Genomic DNA, 17256 nt, shown 5'->3' on the forward strand with positions numbered 1-17256 from the left:
GTCATCGTGTTTTGTCCGCAATGCAAAGGACTGGAATGACTTGCCCAACACCGTCGTACTTCACTCCGACCCATCATCATTCATAAAGTCCATCGAATCAACCATGTGCCCTGAATTCCACTCCCTCATGTAATACCCATTTAAAGGGGCCTTTGAGGTTCTGATAAATAAAATAAATAAAAAAAGAGTATCTGCTCGAGAAATTTGCAGTTGATGTTGGTTATCGAAATGGGTCTGTAGTTTGATGGTTTATAAGAGAGAGAGAGAGGGTTTATTGATAAGAAAGGCAGAGAGGTTGGCCTGAAAAATAAATATCTGGCCTGCTACTCTGCTCTGGGGGACGGGAAGAGGAGATAAAAGAAGGTCACGATGGGGGACGATGATGATGGGAGGAGGCAGATGAAAAACTACTTAAAAAACAAAAAAAAACAAGGCACACTTTCTGACATCACAAACACGAGACAAGGTCCGTGTCGCTCAAAAAGCGTGAGAGCGCTCGCGTTGCCTTTACAGTTCTAAAACTATCTGGCCAAGCGCCGAGGTTGAAATCCTCAGAGAGGAGCGATGTGTCCATAGGCTTCAGAGCAGATGCGAGTATGAGTCTTTCATGTGCATACGCTGGACACGCCACTAAAACATGTTCTCTAGTCTCTAGCACGCCACATGTGGTACATTCCGGGGAGTCCGCTTGTCCTATTAAGTGCATGTATTTGCGCGTGAATGCCACGTTTAAACGTAGTCTACGGATAACGCATGCAATAGGGCGAGGTATTCCGCGAGGAACTGAAAAGGTCATCGTCGGATCTAGCCGTTTAAGGCGGATGTGGCGGGTGTCTGGCAGGGCCCAGTACCTAGCCGTCGCCCTCCTCATCAATTCCGAAAGGAGACAAGTTGTACCCACTATAGAGAACGGAACAGCTGTACGCAGGCCACTGCTGAAGGCGCTCCTTGCTTCAGCGTCGGCGGTCTCATTTCCATCGAGTCCGCAGTGTCCGGGGATCCACTGAAACACTATACGGTGGCCGTTTCCCTGAGCAAATGATACGAGACTAATGATATCAAGAGCCAGAGCTTGGTAGGCTGTGTGGCGTAGGAAGCATCCTAAAATATGTAGCGCAGGTTTACAGTCGGTGAAAATGCACCACTCCTGAGGCGGTTCTCCGCAGATGTGGCGAATCGATTCCCGAAGGCCCACAAGCTCTGCAGCGGTTGAAGTAGACTTGTGTCCCAAAATGAATCTGCGAGTCGTCTGTTGTGCAGGGATTGCGAAAGCTGCTCTTGATGCATTTGGAGACGCAAATCCATCCGTGTAGACGTGCACACATTTGTGATATTCTGACCAGATGTAGGCAAGTGCGAGTTGCTTCAGTCCGCTAACCGGCATCGCAGACTTCTTGATTATGCCAGGGACATGCAGGCAGACTGAAGGCTGAGGCATTACCCATGGGGGTTGCAAGGAATGATGCGGCAGGGTATAGTCTGATGGCAATTCGGAGCGATGGAAGCACAGTGCGCGTGCAAAACTGCTGTCCGGTCGCTCATCAAAAATCTTCGTCAGCGGGTGACAGCGGTGCCGTGTAAGCGCACGTAAATATACACGAAGTGGTTCGTGTGATGGTTCGAAGTGGTGTGTGATGGTTTATAAGAATTGCCAGATTAGAAACGGTAATGACACGCGCAATTTTCCACTTGTTTGGAACACAGCCCGTAGCAATAGATTGCTGAAAAATAGCAGCTAAGATGGCGTCGTACTGCAGGTTTTGCTATTTTGAGTAATTTAGGACATAAGGGTAAGGATTGTTGTAAGGGCAGAATGGAGAGAAGTTGACACCGAACAAGGCACTGACTCCAGAGAGGAGTGTCAAGCAACGTACATGGGCTGTTGGCTTCCAAATATGTATTCGTCAATACCCCAGGCCTACTTATAGACAGTCAATAAAAAGTAAAAGCACAGCACCAGTGCACCAGCTCGCGCTGCCGAGCATTTTCTACAGTAAAAGGTGGGAGCGAATGTATCGGATACTCAAAACACAGGAGAGGGTCGAAAAAAAAAACACCACCCGAGTCAAGCTTCACTCAACAGTGCGCACGCACACATACACACAGGAATTGCTACACCACAATAAAGGAGAGGTGAAAAGAAAACAATACAAAAAGGAAATGTATTAGCTTGGTGCTGACAGCGGTGACGAAACCATTGGGACCAAGGCGGCGCGGGGCGTTCCCAAAAGAGGGACCAACAGGCAAGTCATAAAGCAAACCAAAAAAAAAAGAAAAGAAGTAAGAAGAGTTATGAAAGGGCGTCCTGGTGGCCGGAAAAAGTGGCTTTCGAAAACTCGTCGAAACAGAAAGCGTGTGGACAGAACAAGACTCCCACTCTTTCTGCTGGAGGAGCTCTTTCTCTCTCTCCTACCCTCTCCTTTTCTCACCCTCATCGCCTTTCCTGTTGTCCCTTGAGTCGCTCATGGTGCCGCGCGAAGGTGAAAAAAAGAAAATGAAAGAAGAAACGGGAGTGGCGCTGAAATTAAGGTAAACAAAAAAGGCCTCTCGTCTCATCTTTCAAGCCCAAAGGAGACCGAGTCGAGGATGGCCGGAGCAAGCGCACGCTGAACACGGGCGTTCTTCTGCCCTCTTCTCCACCACCCCAACTTCTCTGAGCGCGAACAAGCGTCTGCGTGTTTGTGTTTGCGCGTCTCCTCACTTCATTATTTGCCCCTTCTTCGCTCTGTCTCTACCTCTTTCTCTATCTATCTTATTTTTCTTCGCTTTTCATGTAAATTAGATCTGCACGCCTTTCCTTCTGAGTCGACGCAGCAAGCCCTCCTGCCTCCGCAGTACAATTACGGTCCTATTTTATGCCCATTGTCCTGAGCGGACTTCTCGCTCTCCTTTCTTCCGCAATAATGCCGACAAACGCTGCTCATTCTGTTATATTTATTATTTTTATTTTTTTTCCTCGCTCGCACTCTTTCTGTTCATCTCTTTTTCCTCATCCCATACGCTCTTCCCCTCACTTATATCTAGTCATGCGAGTAATTTGGAGACGGGGGCAATTTGGGTGCGGCTTCTGGCTTTGCGACGCTGTATTTATTTTTTCTTTTCTGGTTGCTCCTCGCTTTTGCATCCTTGACAGCAGATTGCTCATCAGGCGTCCTTTGTTTACAACATGCCCGGCGGCGTGGGGCACCGCATTTTGGCGACCTGGACATTTTTCAGTCGCTGCCGCTCTCTGAGTGCATCGTTGGAGCAGTGAGACGTTTTCTTTTTGCAGTAATCGACTCTTTTTTTCGTGGTTGCAGTGGAAATTTAACCCGTTTGTATCCTAACCGCAACATTATACGCACATAAAACCGATCAGATGCACTATGCAGTCATTAGTCATTTTGTTTCAGGCTTTTCGGAAGCTTACATTGGGTTCAACATAAATCCTAAATACTACTACGTTTGTCAACGTATGCTGAAACAAACGCCAACCGATGGGCGTCGTGGCAGACTTATACGAGGTAAAGTTCTCATGTTATCTGAAAGAGGATAAAAATCTTGTCTACACCGTCGATTTGTGTGTGCCCAGTTCGTTCGACTTGACGACATAGGATGCTCCAACGTACAATGATAATGCAACAGAAGGCCTGCTGATAGAATTACAGGGTGCATGAAAACCTGTACTAAGCTTTTATGCCAATAGAGTACAGGATTTGATTCACTTTAAACTGGTTACACGTGGCACAAAGCCACGAGGCACAGGCAACATTTTTTTTTTTCGTCTGTGTTTCTAAAGCAGAATCCTGAACACAGTGAGAAGGGTTCTCGCGGTGTCACGTTAAGAATAAAAGAGACAGAATAATTTGTAAGTCTAGAGCCAACGAGGACCCTCATTCAGTCCAATGTCCTCTTTATCAAGTCTGTATTCCCGTCTCAGCCCTAATTCTATTCCCAGACATGAGATGGACTGTGCGCCTGTTCGCGTAAGCCACCTAAATTTAAATTTGGTAGCGATAAAAAAACCTTTCGACATTCCCTATTTTTTCAGTCATTACCTTTAATAGTTCTAGTTCCGTCAAATACACGAGGAAACTGAAAGATACACCCGTTCTCTCGCGCGGCATTAACGACAGAACCTGTTACCGTCACTGAGTCTGAATAGAACAGGAGCTACACGAACCCGTCGCCCAACGTCAAAGCAAAAGACAGAACTTGAATCGCTCTAAACGAAATAGCGCTCGCGTCGACGCAGGCTCACTTCTCCTAATCGCGAAAGAGAGTCACATTCAACGCACGCTTGTGAAAGTGCACGCGCACGCACTGAAGGCAGAGAAAATCAACATGCCCGAGAACAGGACGACGGCCGTGAAAGGAGGCGCCGTACATGAACGAATGCTATCACGCCGGCAAAAAGCAAAATCTGTTTGCTGCTTGCATCGAACCTGCAACCGACCACCCCTCTCTCTCTCTCTTTTTTCGCGCGCCTGTACTCGAAACTTATTCTCTATACCCCATCACCGAGGCTTGGGTTGTTTTCTAATTTTTTTTTGGCAGCGAGAGAATGCCAATCTGTGCGCGCAGGAGGCTGCTTCTGCTTCGTCGTCCTACAAGACCTTCTTCCCTCTCGCCTTCTTGCGCACGTTCGCAGCCACATTGCGCATCCACTCCTTAGATCCCTCTTTTCGTGTTTCCTCCTCGCATCTATCCTCCTTGTCGCATCTATCCTCCATCTAACTTTTGTCCCCTCCGTGAATTATCCGCCTCGCGAGACACGGACAGGCATCGCGAGACTGGAAAGACTGCGAGAAAGGAGAAGCAATAAAAAAATTTAAAAAGCCACTCGCGCAAGCTGGGCTCCTCTCGCCAAAACGATGTAGACACTCTACTTCGTCCGGAGAGCGCAAATATTCCCACCCTCGCATTTTCCACCCCACGGCATACATAAAACAATGGAGTCCAGAGAGCAAGAGAGAATGGGTAAGGAGGAGGAAGAAGGGGAAGGAAGAAGGGAATAGCGAGCGGCAGGATGTGAAGGCTGCCTAAAAACAAAGCCCACACACCTACTCGGAAAGGCGAAGATTCCGCGGCAGATTGTTCCCGCATTTTTTGTATTTTTTTTCTTCCCTCGGGTTTGTAGCTACGTGCGTACTTATGTTTCGTCCAGGATGCGCGAAAGGATAAAGAAGAAATGCATCACTGAGAAATAGAGAAACAAGGGTGGCTGAGAGCATGCAGGCGTCGACGAAGCAACGCGATCGAAAGACGTGCGGTGCAGGCGCGGAGACCGAAAAATGAGGATGGGGAGCACCACCAGACAGAGCGGAAAACAAGTTTTAAATCTGTCGAAACAAGAACCCTATCCCCGCCACCTTGGGTGTTCGAGCGTTCTGCGACCACCGGCGCCCTCTCCATTCCCTTCTGCTGAACCACCCACGTACGCGAACAAAAGGGCATGCAGGCAAAGGCAGGTGCAGGTTGCAAAACCTGAGCGCAACTCAAATAAATCAGCAAAACCCCCGTTCTGCATTTTTTTCTTGCCTTTATCGCCTTCCTTTTGGGCCAACGTACGCCAGAGACAATACAAGATTTCGGAGATTTTTTTTTTTTTGCACTATCGTTCGTTGATAGCAACGTTTTCGAGCGATTTATTTTATCCCAAACTCCGGGAATGCCTCGTCGTTTCGATGTGTGTCGTTCATTTCTGAGCGCACGCTTGCGCTCGCACGCTTTCAAAGCTCATTACCGTCTCTTTGGTCCGCGGCTAGAGCGTTGGCTGGGAGCGAAATGAGGTGTCTGATTCGATAATCACGCCAGCGTACAGCGTTCCGCGTCAGTTTTTCCGCCCCCCCCCCTCTCACCCTCAGCAACAACCCTCCTCCGTACACTTTCTACCCGCTTATATTCTTTTCTTTCGTGCATGCCATGAACTATAATGTCTTTTTTGTTTTTTTTTTGCCGGAAAGAACGACGTGAGGTGGTCGCCGTGGATATTGCGATATTTTGGTACTTTTGCGATTGCGGCGTGCGCGTCGTGGCGACGTGCGCGGAACCAGGCGTTATTGGCCTAATCACGGCACACCACTGCAACTTGCACACGACGAGGTCTCGCTTTCGCCACGAAATTAGTCGTCGGTTTCTCTCTCGCGTACATTCATTTCCCCCGCTAGCTTCGCTGCATTCGCCCAGAGGCAGGTTATTGAACGCGAGAGTACTTAAGCGCCAAAATTGGATGCGTCTCAGTCTGAAAACTTAATAAGCAAAACAAAAGTGTCCGCGTGCAGTGCGAGGAAGAAAGTGGGTTACAGTCAATCACTAATAGACCCACTAATCAAGCGTATCGTAACTGAAAATCTGATCAGTCCGGGAGAAAGATAGATGACAGAGTGAGTGAGTGAGTGAGTGAGTGAGTGAGTGAGTGAGTGAGTGAGTGAGTGAGTGAGTGAGTGAGTGAGTGAGTGAGTGAGTGAGTGAGTGAGTGAGTGAGTGAGTGAGTGAGTGAGTGAGTGAGTGAGTGAGTGAGTGAGTGAGTGAGTGAGTGAGTGAGTGAGTGAGTGAGTGAGTGAGTGAGTGAGTGAGTGAGTGAGTGAGTGAGTGAGTGAGTGAGTGAGTGAGTGAGTGAGTGAGTGAGTGAGTGAGTGAGTGGAGTGAGTGATCAGGATTTTGGCACAGCTCTTAGCTAGCGTCCATAAGCTTCGGGAGAAGTCTGTACAAGCTGTATAGTTTACCTTATTAATAACGCACTAGTCTGCAAGCCCTCTTCTTGCGCACCGGAAGAAGAAGGGTGGCTTTAAAGGCAGCATGGGCACACTTATTAAGGCGAAAGCCTTTAATGGCTCATGCTCGCGTCCGTCCGTCCGTTACGCTCTTCAACTCGATAAGAAATAAAAAAAATTGTGCACGATATGATTCGAACCACCATCCTTCGGTTCCACAGCCGAGCGTACTAATGACTACGCTACTTCCTGCATTTTTTTCTTTATTGCATGAATATAAAATAAAAGTCAAAGCACGCTTACGCCACAAAACACCAGGCCACCCTACCCCTACTCCTACTCTACCCAAAATATCAAAAGTCTGGGAGGCACACACATGCATCCAAATAGGGGAGCCAGCTAGGCGGCTCTGGAAGGGCAGCATTTACTCCCCGCACCAAAGCGCATGGTTCGAGAAACAAATATTTAGACGACCGTCGTGATTCGGCGTGGCGGTTCATCATGCGGCTCTTCCAGAGACTAAATAGTCCCAGAATCATAAATAGATCATATGGCACAACGCAGTTTTTCTCTACGGGCAAAAAACGGATAATATAGGGTGGGATGTCAATGTCCTTCTTAACTGTTCGTTGTAAAATGTCCGAGAAGAATATAGCATCAATGCACAGAATAAAACAATGGTCAATTGTCTCTGGTGTATTGCACATGCGGCAATTCACTGTCCATGGTGCAAGCATCTCTTTAGCATGAAGCCTTGCCTTCACAGGCAGCGTTGACTTGTGCAGCTTAAAAAACAATGTTTTCGCGGCAGAAGTGCACATTCGCCTAACACGTTTTAAAACACTGGCGTCAAGAAACTCCAGAAAAGGTTGCCGATACAACGGTACAGGGAACAAATACTTTGTAAGTGCCTGAGTCATCTGCCGTCTGGAGAGGCTATACAGGAAGTCTAAAGAAAAGCGGACAGTGAGGAACTTGGATCTTTCAGCAACTTATTTAACGAATCCCATAAAGGCCCCTCACGAGTGTGTCCTGTCGGTGCGAATAGGAAAGGCAAATGAGCACCGAGACGCCTAATAAGCACAGCTACTAAAAAACAGTGGTTTCACGATTTGAAAAAGAAAAAACGCGAAAAAAGTTGGTGCACGAATAAGTGAACAAGGCCGATTTCACCAAACTCTAGAGAAAGAAATAGGTTATCGCGACGCATTGGTTCCCATTGGGAACGCCATACGAATGTAGCAAATATTATTTGCATCACCTGCACTTTCTTCCTCGCACAGTGGAGAACCTGCAACACACAGACAAGTTTTGCAAATAAAAAAATGTTGCAGACTTGAGCCGAGAAAACACTGGCAGTTCCCTACCCGTCCAAGCCTGAGCTTGTCGCCTCATGGAGCCTATCTGTGAATCCTAGTAGGCGCCACTGTTGCGAAATTGGTGAACAGGAACCCCTAGGTTGTGAAGAGACCCGCAGTCCAAGCTTATGCCACCATAATGACTTGGCGTAGTAACCCAATGGCCCGACCAAAACCCCTTGGATTTATCTAGATTGAGAGCCGCATCACTCACAAAAATGTTCAGTCAAATGCAATGCCTCAAGCACACATTTTTGTCACAACAAAAGAAGGCGACATCATCTGCACAGGCTAAAATCTTAATTTCACACTGCGCCAGGGAGAAACCACGACTGATGTGCAGGTAATAATACTGAGGCAAAGTGGTTCAAGATACAAGGCAAACAACGAAGGCGATAATGTACAGCCTTGGCGAACAGATAATTTTAATGGAATAGGTTTGGTTAGCTCTTGATTAACAATTAGCCTTTTATAGGACTCCTTATAGTACAATCTTATGCCCCTAAGTAAAACAGCTCCAATATTTGCTTGCTCTAAGACCGCAAACAACAAATCGTGACGCATTTTATAATAGGCCTTGGCAAGGTCAATCTGAATTAGAGCTACGTGTCCTACCTCATCTGATACTGTCGCCCCCACTGAACGTGCAATAGAATATGGGTTTGGATGCTGCGGCCTCTGATACCGCAGGCCTGATGCGTGCCTATTAAGTGAGCGACAGCTAGCTGCAGACGATTACAAAAAACCTTTGCAAAAAATTTGTAATCTATACTACAGAGCGAAATTGGACGATATCCCTCAACTGTTTCCAACCGATTTGAATGTGTGCTTTTTGGAGTTAATAAAGTATGCCCAGAATAGAAAGTGAGGGGGGGGGGGCAAAAAAAAAACATCGTAAGAAGCCTGGAAAACCTCCATCAAGACAGGCGCTAGGCAAGTAGCAAACGTTTTATAGAATTCGCTAGTAATGGCGTCCGGCCCAGGAGATTTCTGGGCCGTCAGGTCAGAGATGACAGATTTAATTAAGTGATAGGCCCCTCCACTACTGCACGTTGCTCATCGTCAAGTCGGGGCAAGGCTTTGAATAAGTGACTGTAATCTGATGTCACATTTGTGCCCGCACAACCACCAAACAGCTTGCGATAATAGTCAAAGAAAGCGTCAACAATACCAGAACCATCGCTGTATGTGCAACCATAATACTGAATTTCCAATATTTCTTTAGCTAGAGCAGTCTGCCTTTCATCACTCAGGGCCCTACGAGATGGTTGCTCATCCAGAAATCTACGGGTCCTAGATCTTCTCAAAGGCCCCTTTGTATCTTTCGCTTTCAAACTGCTGAAGCTCTGCTTTTACAGCAGTGATATCTTCTACGTAGGCACCTGAGCTAATCCTCTCTAACTCATGTAGCTCTACCAAAGTACGGCCGAGCTCTCGAAGGTGACGTCTCTTCAAAAACGCGATTATTTCTGAGGCTTCAAGGGCAATGTTTTTTTTTTTGTTTAAATAAGTACCACTTTTGCAAAACTGAGAGATCACCGCGTTACCACGTGTCCTTCAAGCAAGTAGATACCGCACGTTTGAAGATTTAGTCTGAGAGCAGGCAGCTATTCAGCTTCCACAGCTCCTATCGAGGATGTAGTATGCGCCGACTGTACCTCCCTATCTGAAGAGACACCATGCAGTGACCACTGAAGAATATGGGCCACACCCAGTAACCAAAAACGCTGGATAACATGTCTGCTGAAACGTAAATCCTGTCAAGCCGAGTAATAGAGGAGCACTGAAAATGAGTGAAATGAATGCTATGTCCCTTATCTTGCCCAACATCCACCAGGTTGTATTCGCATGCCAATCAGTAAGTAAAGCAGCAGTAGGGTCATATCGCTTACTTAACACTGCGCGGTCTTCATCCCTACAAACACAATTGAAAACACCCAACAGCATAATTTTACGATCCGTGGGCAAATGGTCGACTAGTGACAAGAAAAACAGCCTTCTGTCAGGCTGCTTTACAGGGGCATAAACACAAACAATTCGCCACTGTACATCCGAAATCGCGAGGTCACAGCATGTAACTAGCCCGTCATCATCTGTGCTATACGACACGGCAGTAATCTCGAGTGTGTTGGCCAGGAATAGCATGCACCCACCTGATAAGCCTCTCGAGTGACTAACGATAACATTGAATTCTCAAAAAAAAGCTCGACAGCAGCTTTAGTCTCCTCATCAGAGAACAGCTTGGTTTCCTGGATGGCTGCCACACTCACACCCCAATTGTTTAAAAGATACCGTAACTGATGTTGCCTTCGACGATTACGCAAACCCCTAATGTTAAGGGTAGCGACCTGAAATGCTGTGACGTCCACCATTTTTGGTGCTTGTCTTATTGAAGGCAATCCCCTGTAATAGGGTGGCCGGCTTGCAAATCAGTGGCCTGTAGGGCAGACATTGCCTTTCGTTTTGAGGTGACCCTTCCCAATGCCACCACACCAGGTGCCTTCTGCTCATCGCCATCGACACACACCTCATCATCTGCAGGACGCTTCAGAGGTGCGCTGTTGTACATCGCCTCTTCTGAGACAGCGAATGCTTCGTCCCATGAAGCCGAGTGGACCACGTCGCTCGCAACCACGCTGACAGCCGACGGGGCACCGAACACACTAGAAGCTGACACTTCAGGCGACACACTGCTGCACTCCGGCGACGAAGGGGCATCGCCGGCGCAGGAGGCATGTCGCACATTCATTGGCTGTAGCGCCTCCACTGACTCTACAGAAGAGGTGTTCAGCTCTCGTGATCGTTGGGGGACAGGTGGCTCCTGAGCAGCAAGCACAGGACTCAAAGTAATAGACCCTGGCAGACCCGGGTCCGGTGGCTTTGGGTCTGGAGACGGAGAATCCTGTTTGTCCGTATTGGCAGGCGGACCACTGCCGTTATCCGGTGCAGAAGCCTTTGGTCCATCTTCTGTTGGGAGCTCATGACTCAGTTCACCCAACGCTACCACAACACCCGACACATCCATAATGTGCTCTGACACTACTTCATCCTCATGTGCCCAGTTGCCTTGGCGTAACCCGTCAACATAACTCATAACACAGTTGTCTACCGTGTGCCCGAAGCGTCGGCACTGGGTGCATCGAGGCGTACGGCACTGACGCCGTACATGGCCCACACGGCTACAACGAAGACACAGCGGAGGCCTGCCTGAGATTACAACTAAAGCTTGTACCCCGAAAACGTTGAACGTGTGAGGAATTGTACTTAGAGACACTCCGTCCTTAAGCGTGAGCGAGATTTCACGGTTTGCTGTTTCCATGTGCTCCATTCCGGGGCACCGCCACTTCTCACGCTCGATATTTTGTACAGTTCCAAAAGGCTCCAAAGCTTCCACAATCCTCTGATGTTCCATATAGCGCGGGAGCCATAGAAGTTTAAGCTTCACTTTTTTGGTGTCTGGGTCAAACACGATACATTTCAGACCTTTGACATGGAACTCTGCTTTGTCAATAAGCTTCTGTTTTGAGGAACTGCTCTCGCAGGTAACCGTCCAAACGTGGCTCATTTGGTACTCGAAAATACACAGAATCTCACGGAGGTGCGCGCCTCGGATGTCGGGAGTACGGTATGGGCGACCCTTGAGGTCAGCACGCAGAAAGACGGTGTTGAGGACAACATTACCGGTAGGTAGTCGAGGGAGGACCACATTGTACGAGTCCGTGGCAACTTCAGGTGTCGGGAGACCTCGGCCAACGGCCGATGCGGTGTTTCCAGCTAGAAGCATTTCAACACACAGCCGTTCAGAACGGCTTCCTCTTCCTACGCTACTTTCTGCCAACGCATATGTAGCTCCCCTTTTCTAGGACGGTCGAGGGTGTTGCGGAAAGGCATCGAATCACACGGATGCCTTCCAAACGCCCTCGAGTGCCTCTAGCATTTAAGATTCACAAACAGTTGTGTACTTAATTAACATCTTAACCACACATCAGCGACACAAGCAGCAACGCCGCGCTTAAGGCTTACGCCCCAACGCACTTTAGGTCAACAATGTGCCCCTCTCCCCCTTCCCGCCTCCTAAATTTTTTTTCGTCATATTCTATAGACGATTTTTTCTTCGCAGTAAATGCATTCAAGGGACGATGGCTGGCTGCTTGGGGAGCACCACAACACGTTGGCATTGGTAAAACGGTGGTCAGGTGACCATGAAGAGCCGTGGTAGTGGGTGCACTAACAGCGGCGGGGAGTCAAAACAGTCGCAAGCTTCTCACCTTTAAAGAATATCGGACGCCAGCTTCAATCTTCAAAGCACACGATACGCTTTATGCTTATTTTACTCAGCCTGCCGCAAGTTTCTCTAGAAAGCTGTTTCGATGGCCAGGCTATTCCGCATTGGGAAAGTCGTAACCACTACATGAGTAGAATAGCTTGGGTTAAAAGTGCTAGTGAACCTAAGGAGGATATAGAGACGAAATGGGTTTCGGAATGCCGTTGATCTGTTTGTCACAGAAAGACGCAAAAACTCTGAGTACGGAAATAATAACAACGCCTTCCCGTGTTTGTCGGAGACAGCGCCGCTCGTACCGCTTCGGCGACAGCCTGACTAGATTTTTCAATCGTGCGATTTGACCAGCGGTAAACGTTACACTGTGGTTTTACAGAGCCTCGTGAACAACTGCGCTATATCAGTAACACGGCAAGTTGAGCAAGTTGGTACTTGAACAAAAAGCACTTGTCCTGTCTTCCTCTTTCTTGTCCTTGTTCCTGCGCTGCTTTTATTCAACTGCGCTATTGCAGCGCCAGTATTTGTGCATTTTCCTTTCCGCTTCTGTTCTTCCTTCAGAAAATAAACGCAGACACTAGACCTTAACAGCAAGATAAGTAGGACCCCGTTTCGAACCGAAATCCGATGGCGTTAGGAACAGTAACAATGTACTTCGCGGTTCTTCATACTTCTCTTTGTGTTACTTTCACTCGTTACTACCGCAGAGAGCTATTCCAAGACCGGTGTTATAGGAGGCACTGCGCTTCCGTAACGATATTATTTTTCCTAATCGTATCGCAAGATAGACGAACATGCGTCCGGCGCCAGCTCCTCTTTTTTTTCCAGTCGACTGCAAGCAGGAGTGCCTTAACTCCATCGCATTATGAGCTTCTTGCCCTTTGTGTTCGAACGTCACTCTACGGTGCTGCAAAAGTTGAAATGATATTCGTTTTATCTCCACAAAACAGAGCAGCCGAGAGCTCGACTGAGTTTTAGATGCACATAACAGAAAATGAAGACTGTTTCAGTGTTAGCTTGAAAGAGGGCAGCTTCTACCTGCCTCTAATTATCAGCGCAGGTAGAATAAAACCCCGGAGGGTTTATATGTCTGGGTGAAAAAAAATGGGAACGGGGGCTCACGTTCAAATAATGAATCCACTTATACGATCCTGGGCAGCGGCATGTATATGAAGAAAAAAACATAAAAGCGCTTTTAATACTGGAATAATCAATCGAAGTTGGAACTGAGTTCAAAATTAATTTTAATTGAGACACTACTCGGATCATTCTAGGATTACTCGAACTTTTTTTTTATCTTCATCATGAGAAGAGAGCTCAACTTCAGGGCCTAATCAGTACTCTACGATTTTCATTTTTGTGTGTGTGTGTGAAAAAAATAATGAAGGAGTCTCTTATGGAAAAAAAAGTGAAAAGAAAGAGTGTGCACTGAAGGTCGGAACTTTTTTTCACATTTGTCCAGGAGTACGAGTGAGGCGGTCCTTTTATCAAACAACTCAAAGCTGAGTCATAAGTGAAGACTCACGTCATAAGTGAAGAATTCGACGGGGAATAAACGAGGACATAGCAGCCGCTTTGGTGCGAGAAACACAATTGTGTCGCAAAGCCTGCATCCTAGTAGCGCCACGGTAATTTTCTTCACTCTCGGAGCAAGTGATAGAAAGAGCCTTGTCATTCCTTGTGACCTTCGTAAATTTCCCCTCACGTCCAGGAAGGACCTAAAGGTACCGTTACACCCGTTTCATGAACACCGGGTGTCGCTACAGAAGGTCACAGTTCATCTCACTCATGAGGTTCCGTCTCATATGGACTGAAATTAGCTGGAAAACGCAGTGGCTTAATTCGTAAAGCAAGCTTTGCCGCGAAATTAGGGAAATGTACTTGCAGAAAGCTGATTTTATTTCATTCATTCAATTATTGATACTGTCAACCTTTCTCCGGCTATTACAGGAGTGGAAAATCTAATAGATACATATTCAAAACAAGGTACATTACACAACTACGACATCGACACAAAAGACATTAAGGAAAAATGAAATGGTAAATAAAACGCTTGTGCTGAGGCAGAACTATTACATTAGTGTACTACGGTCCAGGTAAGTGTTCATTTTCGCTCTCAGCGCAACACGAACGGGACACAAGACGAAGGACTAGCGAAAATGAACACTTACCAACTCGCCCAAATTTCCGCCTTGCTGAGTGGTCCAGGTAAGGTCTCAGGCATTCTAGAAAGGCGCCGAGGGAGTTAATATTTACAACGTAATCAGGCAGCACGTTCCATTCTTTAATAACACGAGGAAAAAAGCTGTACTTAAAACAATCATTATAAGAACGCGGCAAAGGAATGTACAAGGAATGCATTATTTCTGACAAGATACTCTGAATGGCAATAATTTAGTTCAGCAATTATTATTTAGCAATTTAGCGGGTGTAATTTAGCGGAATAAAATAAACTCGATATATAATTCGCACCTTTCCGTAATGTAAGTCATTGCTAAGAAGCCATGTCCAACTTTACCGGACATTCAACAACTATCGCCATCTGCTGGCCGCCAGTGGCGCACAACGCGTATCTCGAACGGGGTATTTTAAACCTGTAATTTTGAAAAAAGAAAAGTGGCCCGAGAGACTGCGCAAACATAGTGATTGTTTCTTACTGTTTCTTGTCGCTGTCAAATGTGTTCGAGAAAACGCTTCCTGAGTTCTCACCAACTATTATATTTAAGTGTTCAACGCCATATGGCGGCCGCTGTGCAACCTAGGAGAGTTTCTCTAGATTTCCTGGGCTTGCAGCCAGAGAGCGCATAACGGTGAAATATTTGCTGGCTCTCACCTCCTTATTTCAAGTACGATCGCAGCAATCACGCCGTTTCATCTCGCGATTACAAGCTATGGCATAATGTTTCATTACTAAAAAAAACCGACCTTGTAATCACAGTTTCCTTGAAGGTACATTTTGGGACGCAAGTAAAATGCGAATACACCACCTAAAGCAGCACCCATAGTATCTCAGGAAACAAATGAGGGCGCTTCGCTATTGTACAGATTTTAAGAGCAAAAAAATAAAACTGGGAAACCCAAATAATAAAAAAATGACGTTCATCCTCGTCTACTGAAAATATCGCAAGCCAATTTAACTTCACTTAGCAAAATGACTCCCGAGAATCGCTAGTTGAACTTTGCTCCCCGTGCTATTGCTTCCACCTAGTTACGAAATTCTTAATGGTCCAGACGAACCGAAAGAACCATGACAAGATAACTGTCCCCTGACGCAAAAATGAACACTTCAGCCGTTTTCAATTTTGAATATGCCAGGCGTCCTCAATAAGCAAGACTACTCAGCACACCCTTAGAACTGCACGCTTGATCTCGGGTTCGTTCCCAAGTGCGTGTCTTTTTTTCCGCGGGTTTATTAAATATCTATTTTTTTCTGCTCATGAGAGCGCTGTAAAGCATGGCCAGAACAGACTCTTGCAAGGTTTTCTGAGAAATCCAAGAAAAATCAGAAAGCAAAAAATCGATCGCAAGCAGAAGCAGCTAAATAAAAAAAAAACATGGAGGGAATCTAAAGGTTGAAGAATCAAAAAACATGACACGAATAATGGTAATCGATGGTAATTTCAGACAGTAAGGACGTTCGTTCATCGACAAATCCTTTACTTAGTTTTTCGTTCTGCCTCCTTTTTTGTGAGGAGAGGGTAAGCGGGGGGCACAGGAACCTTCTTTTATATAATTTTGTTTTTAACCACACTGACGCTTAGAGTATCAATGCAAGTATGCATCTATCGCAATGACAGGCATCCACAAGGTGTGCTGCCGGTTTCAAGCATGCTTAGTTTGCTTCTAAGCATAACAATAGACTGGCAGCTTCCCAAACTAGCTAACGCACTCGCTCGCTCTTAATAATCATGACCCTCAATACAATGCTTCCGCGGTGCTGAGTAAATTACTTCTAACAAACCCTGCTCCATTAATACAAAAATTTATGAGGAACTTCATTCTGGGTTCGCGAGTGTTTAAGGGAATTGCAGAAATGAAAGTCTGTAGAAACGCACACAGAAACACGCAGTGAAAAAATACGACGACTACGTTTCCGCAAATGTTTTGTGCTCTTGCGTACGTAACTGCGTCTCCACTTGTTCCTCACTCTGGACCGTTCCCGGCGGAGAGCTGTCTCTAGCGCCACGGGGGGCACTCGGTCACGGCAAACGCCTGTCGCCGAGCTCGACTTTCCTTTCTTTGTCCTCATCTTCGCGCGTCGTACAAACTGGCGCGGCAAAGTTGCTCCGCCAATCTCCAACGTCGGCGGCGGGCGAGCTTCCCGCCGCCCCCACAGCGGACGCGGTGACGACGGCGGTGCTCACCATGTTTCGCGCCAAGGCCATTTGCATGCATGCATACATACATTCGCGGCTGGCAGCAGCGGGCACAGGCTGCGGAAAGGAGGAGTGCCGGCCCCTCATCGCGCCCTGGGACCAGCGGGGTCCGCCGGGTGAGAGAGGGTGCAGGGGAAAAGAGCCTGCGTGGGAGGCAATGAGAGAAAGAGGGGGAGGAGGGCTTGGACCAGGGTTCGTTCATTTGCCTGCGCCGCGCCCATTGCGGCGGCCGCTTAACGAGGAAGAGAACCCCGCGGGGCAGTCCGACACAAAGAGCGTCGTTATTCGTGTTGGCAACGCTTATCGGCATAACGACCGCGGGTATGAGGGGGGGGGGGGGGGGGGGGGTAGGCGCCTGGGGCAGACACCGGGCTAACGAACGCCGCGCGCCGCTCCCTGACGCCGCCAGCGCTGATGAAGATGGCGGCGCGACGTCATCGCCGAAGGCGAATAACAGCGCCCGCCGCCGCCGCTCAACGTCGCGTCTTCTTCCTCCTCTCCCCCCTCCTTTCTTTCTCGGCAGTCGAAGCTGCTGATCTGCGTCCCTC

At 47.5% G+C, this 17256-nt stretch overlaps 2 protein-coding genes across 3 annotated transcripts in view; one reads left to right on the top strand and one right to left on the bottom strand.

Annotated features, from left to right (window-relative positions):
* Positions 1 to 11618, bottom strand: part of LOC144095314 (uncharacterized) — a 149232-nt gene extending 137614 nt beyond the window's left edge. Inside the window, exon 1 of the mRNA XM_077629088.1 lies at positions 10825 to 11618. Coding sequence (XP_077485214.1) covers positions 10825 to 11618 — 794 coding nt within the window. The remainder of the gene's footprint in view (positions 1 to 10824) is intronic.
* The window catches only part of LOC144094761 (uncharacterized), a 440689-nt gene that overhangs the window by 300564 nt on the left and 122869 nt on the right, over positions 1 to 17256 (top strand). The gene's annotated exons all lie outside the window — the stretch shown is intronic.

The sequence above is a fragment of the Amblyomma americanum genome, chromosome 6 (genome assembly GCF_052857255.1).
Source record: "Amblyomma americanum isolate KBUSLIRL-KWMA chromosome 6, ASM5285725v1, whole genome shotgun sequence".
Lineage (NCBI taxonomy): Eukaryota > Metazoa > Arthropoda > Arachnida > Ixodida > Ixodidae > Amblyomma > Amblyomma americanum.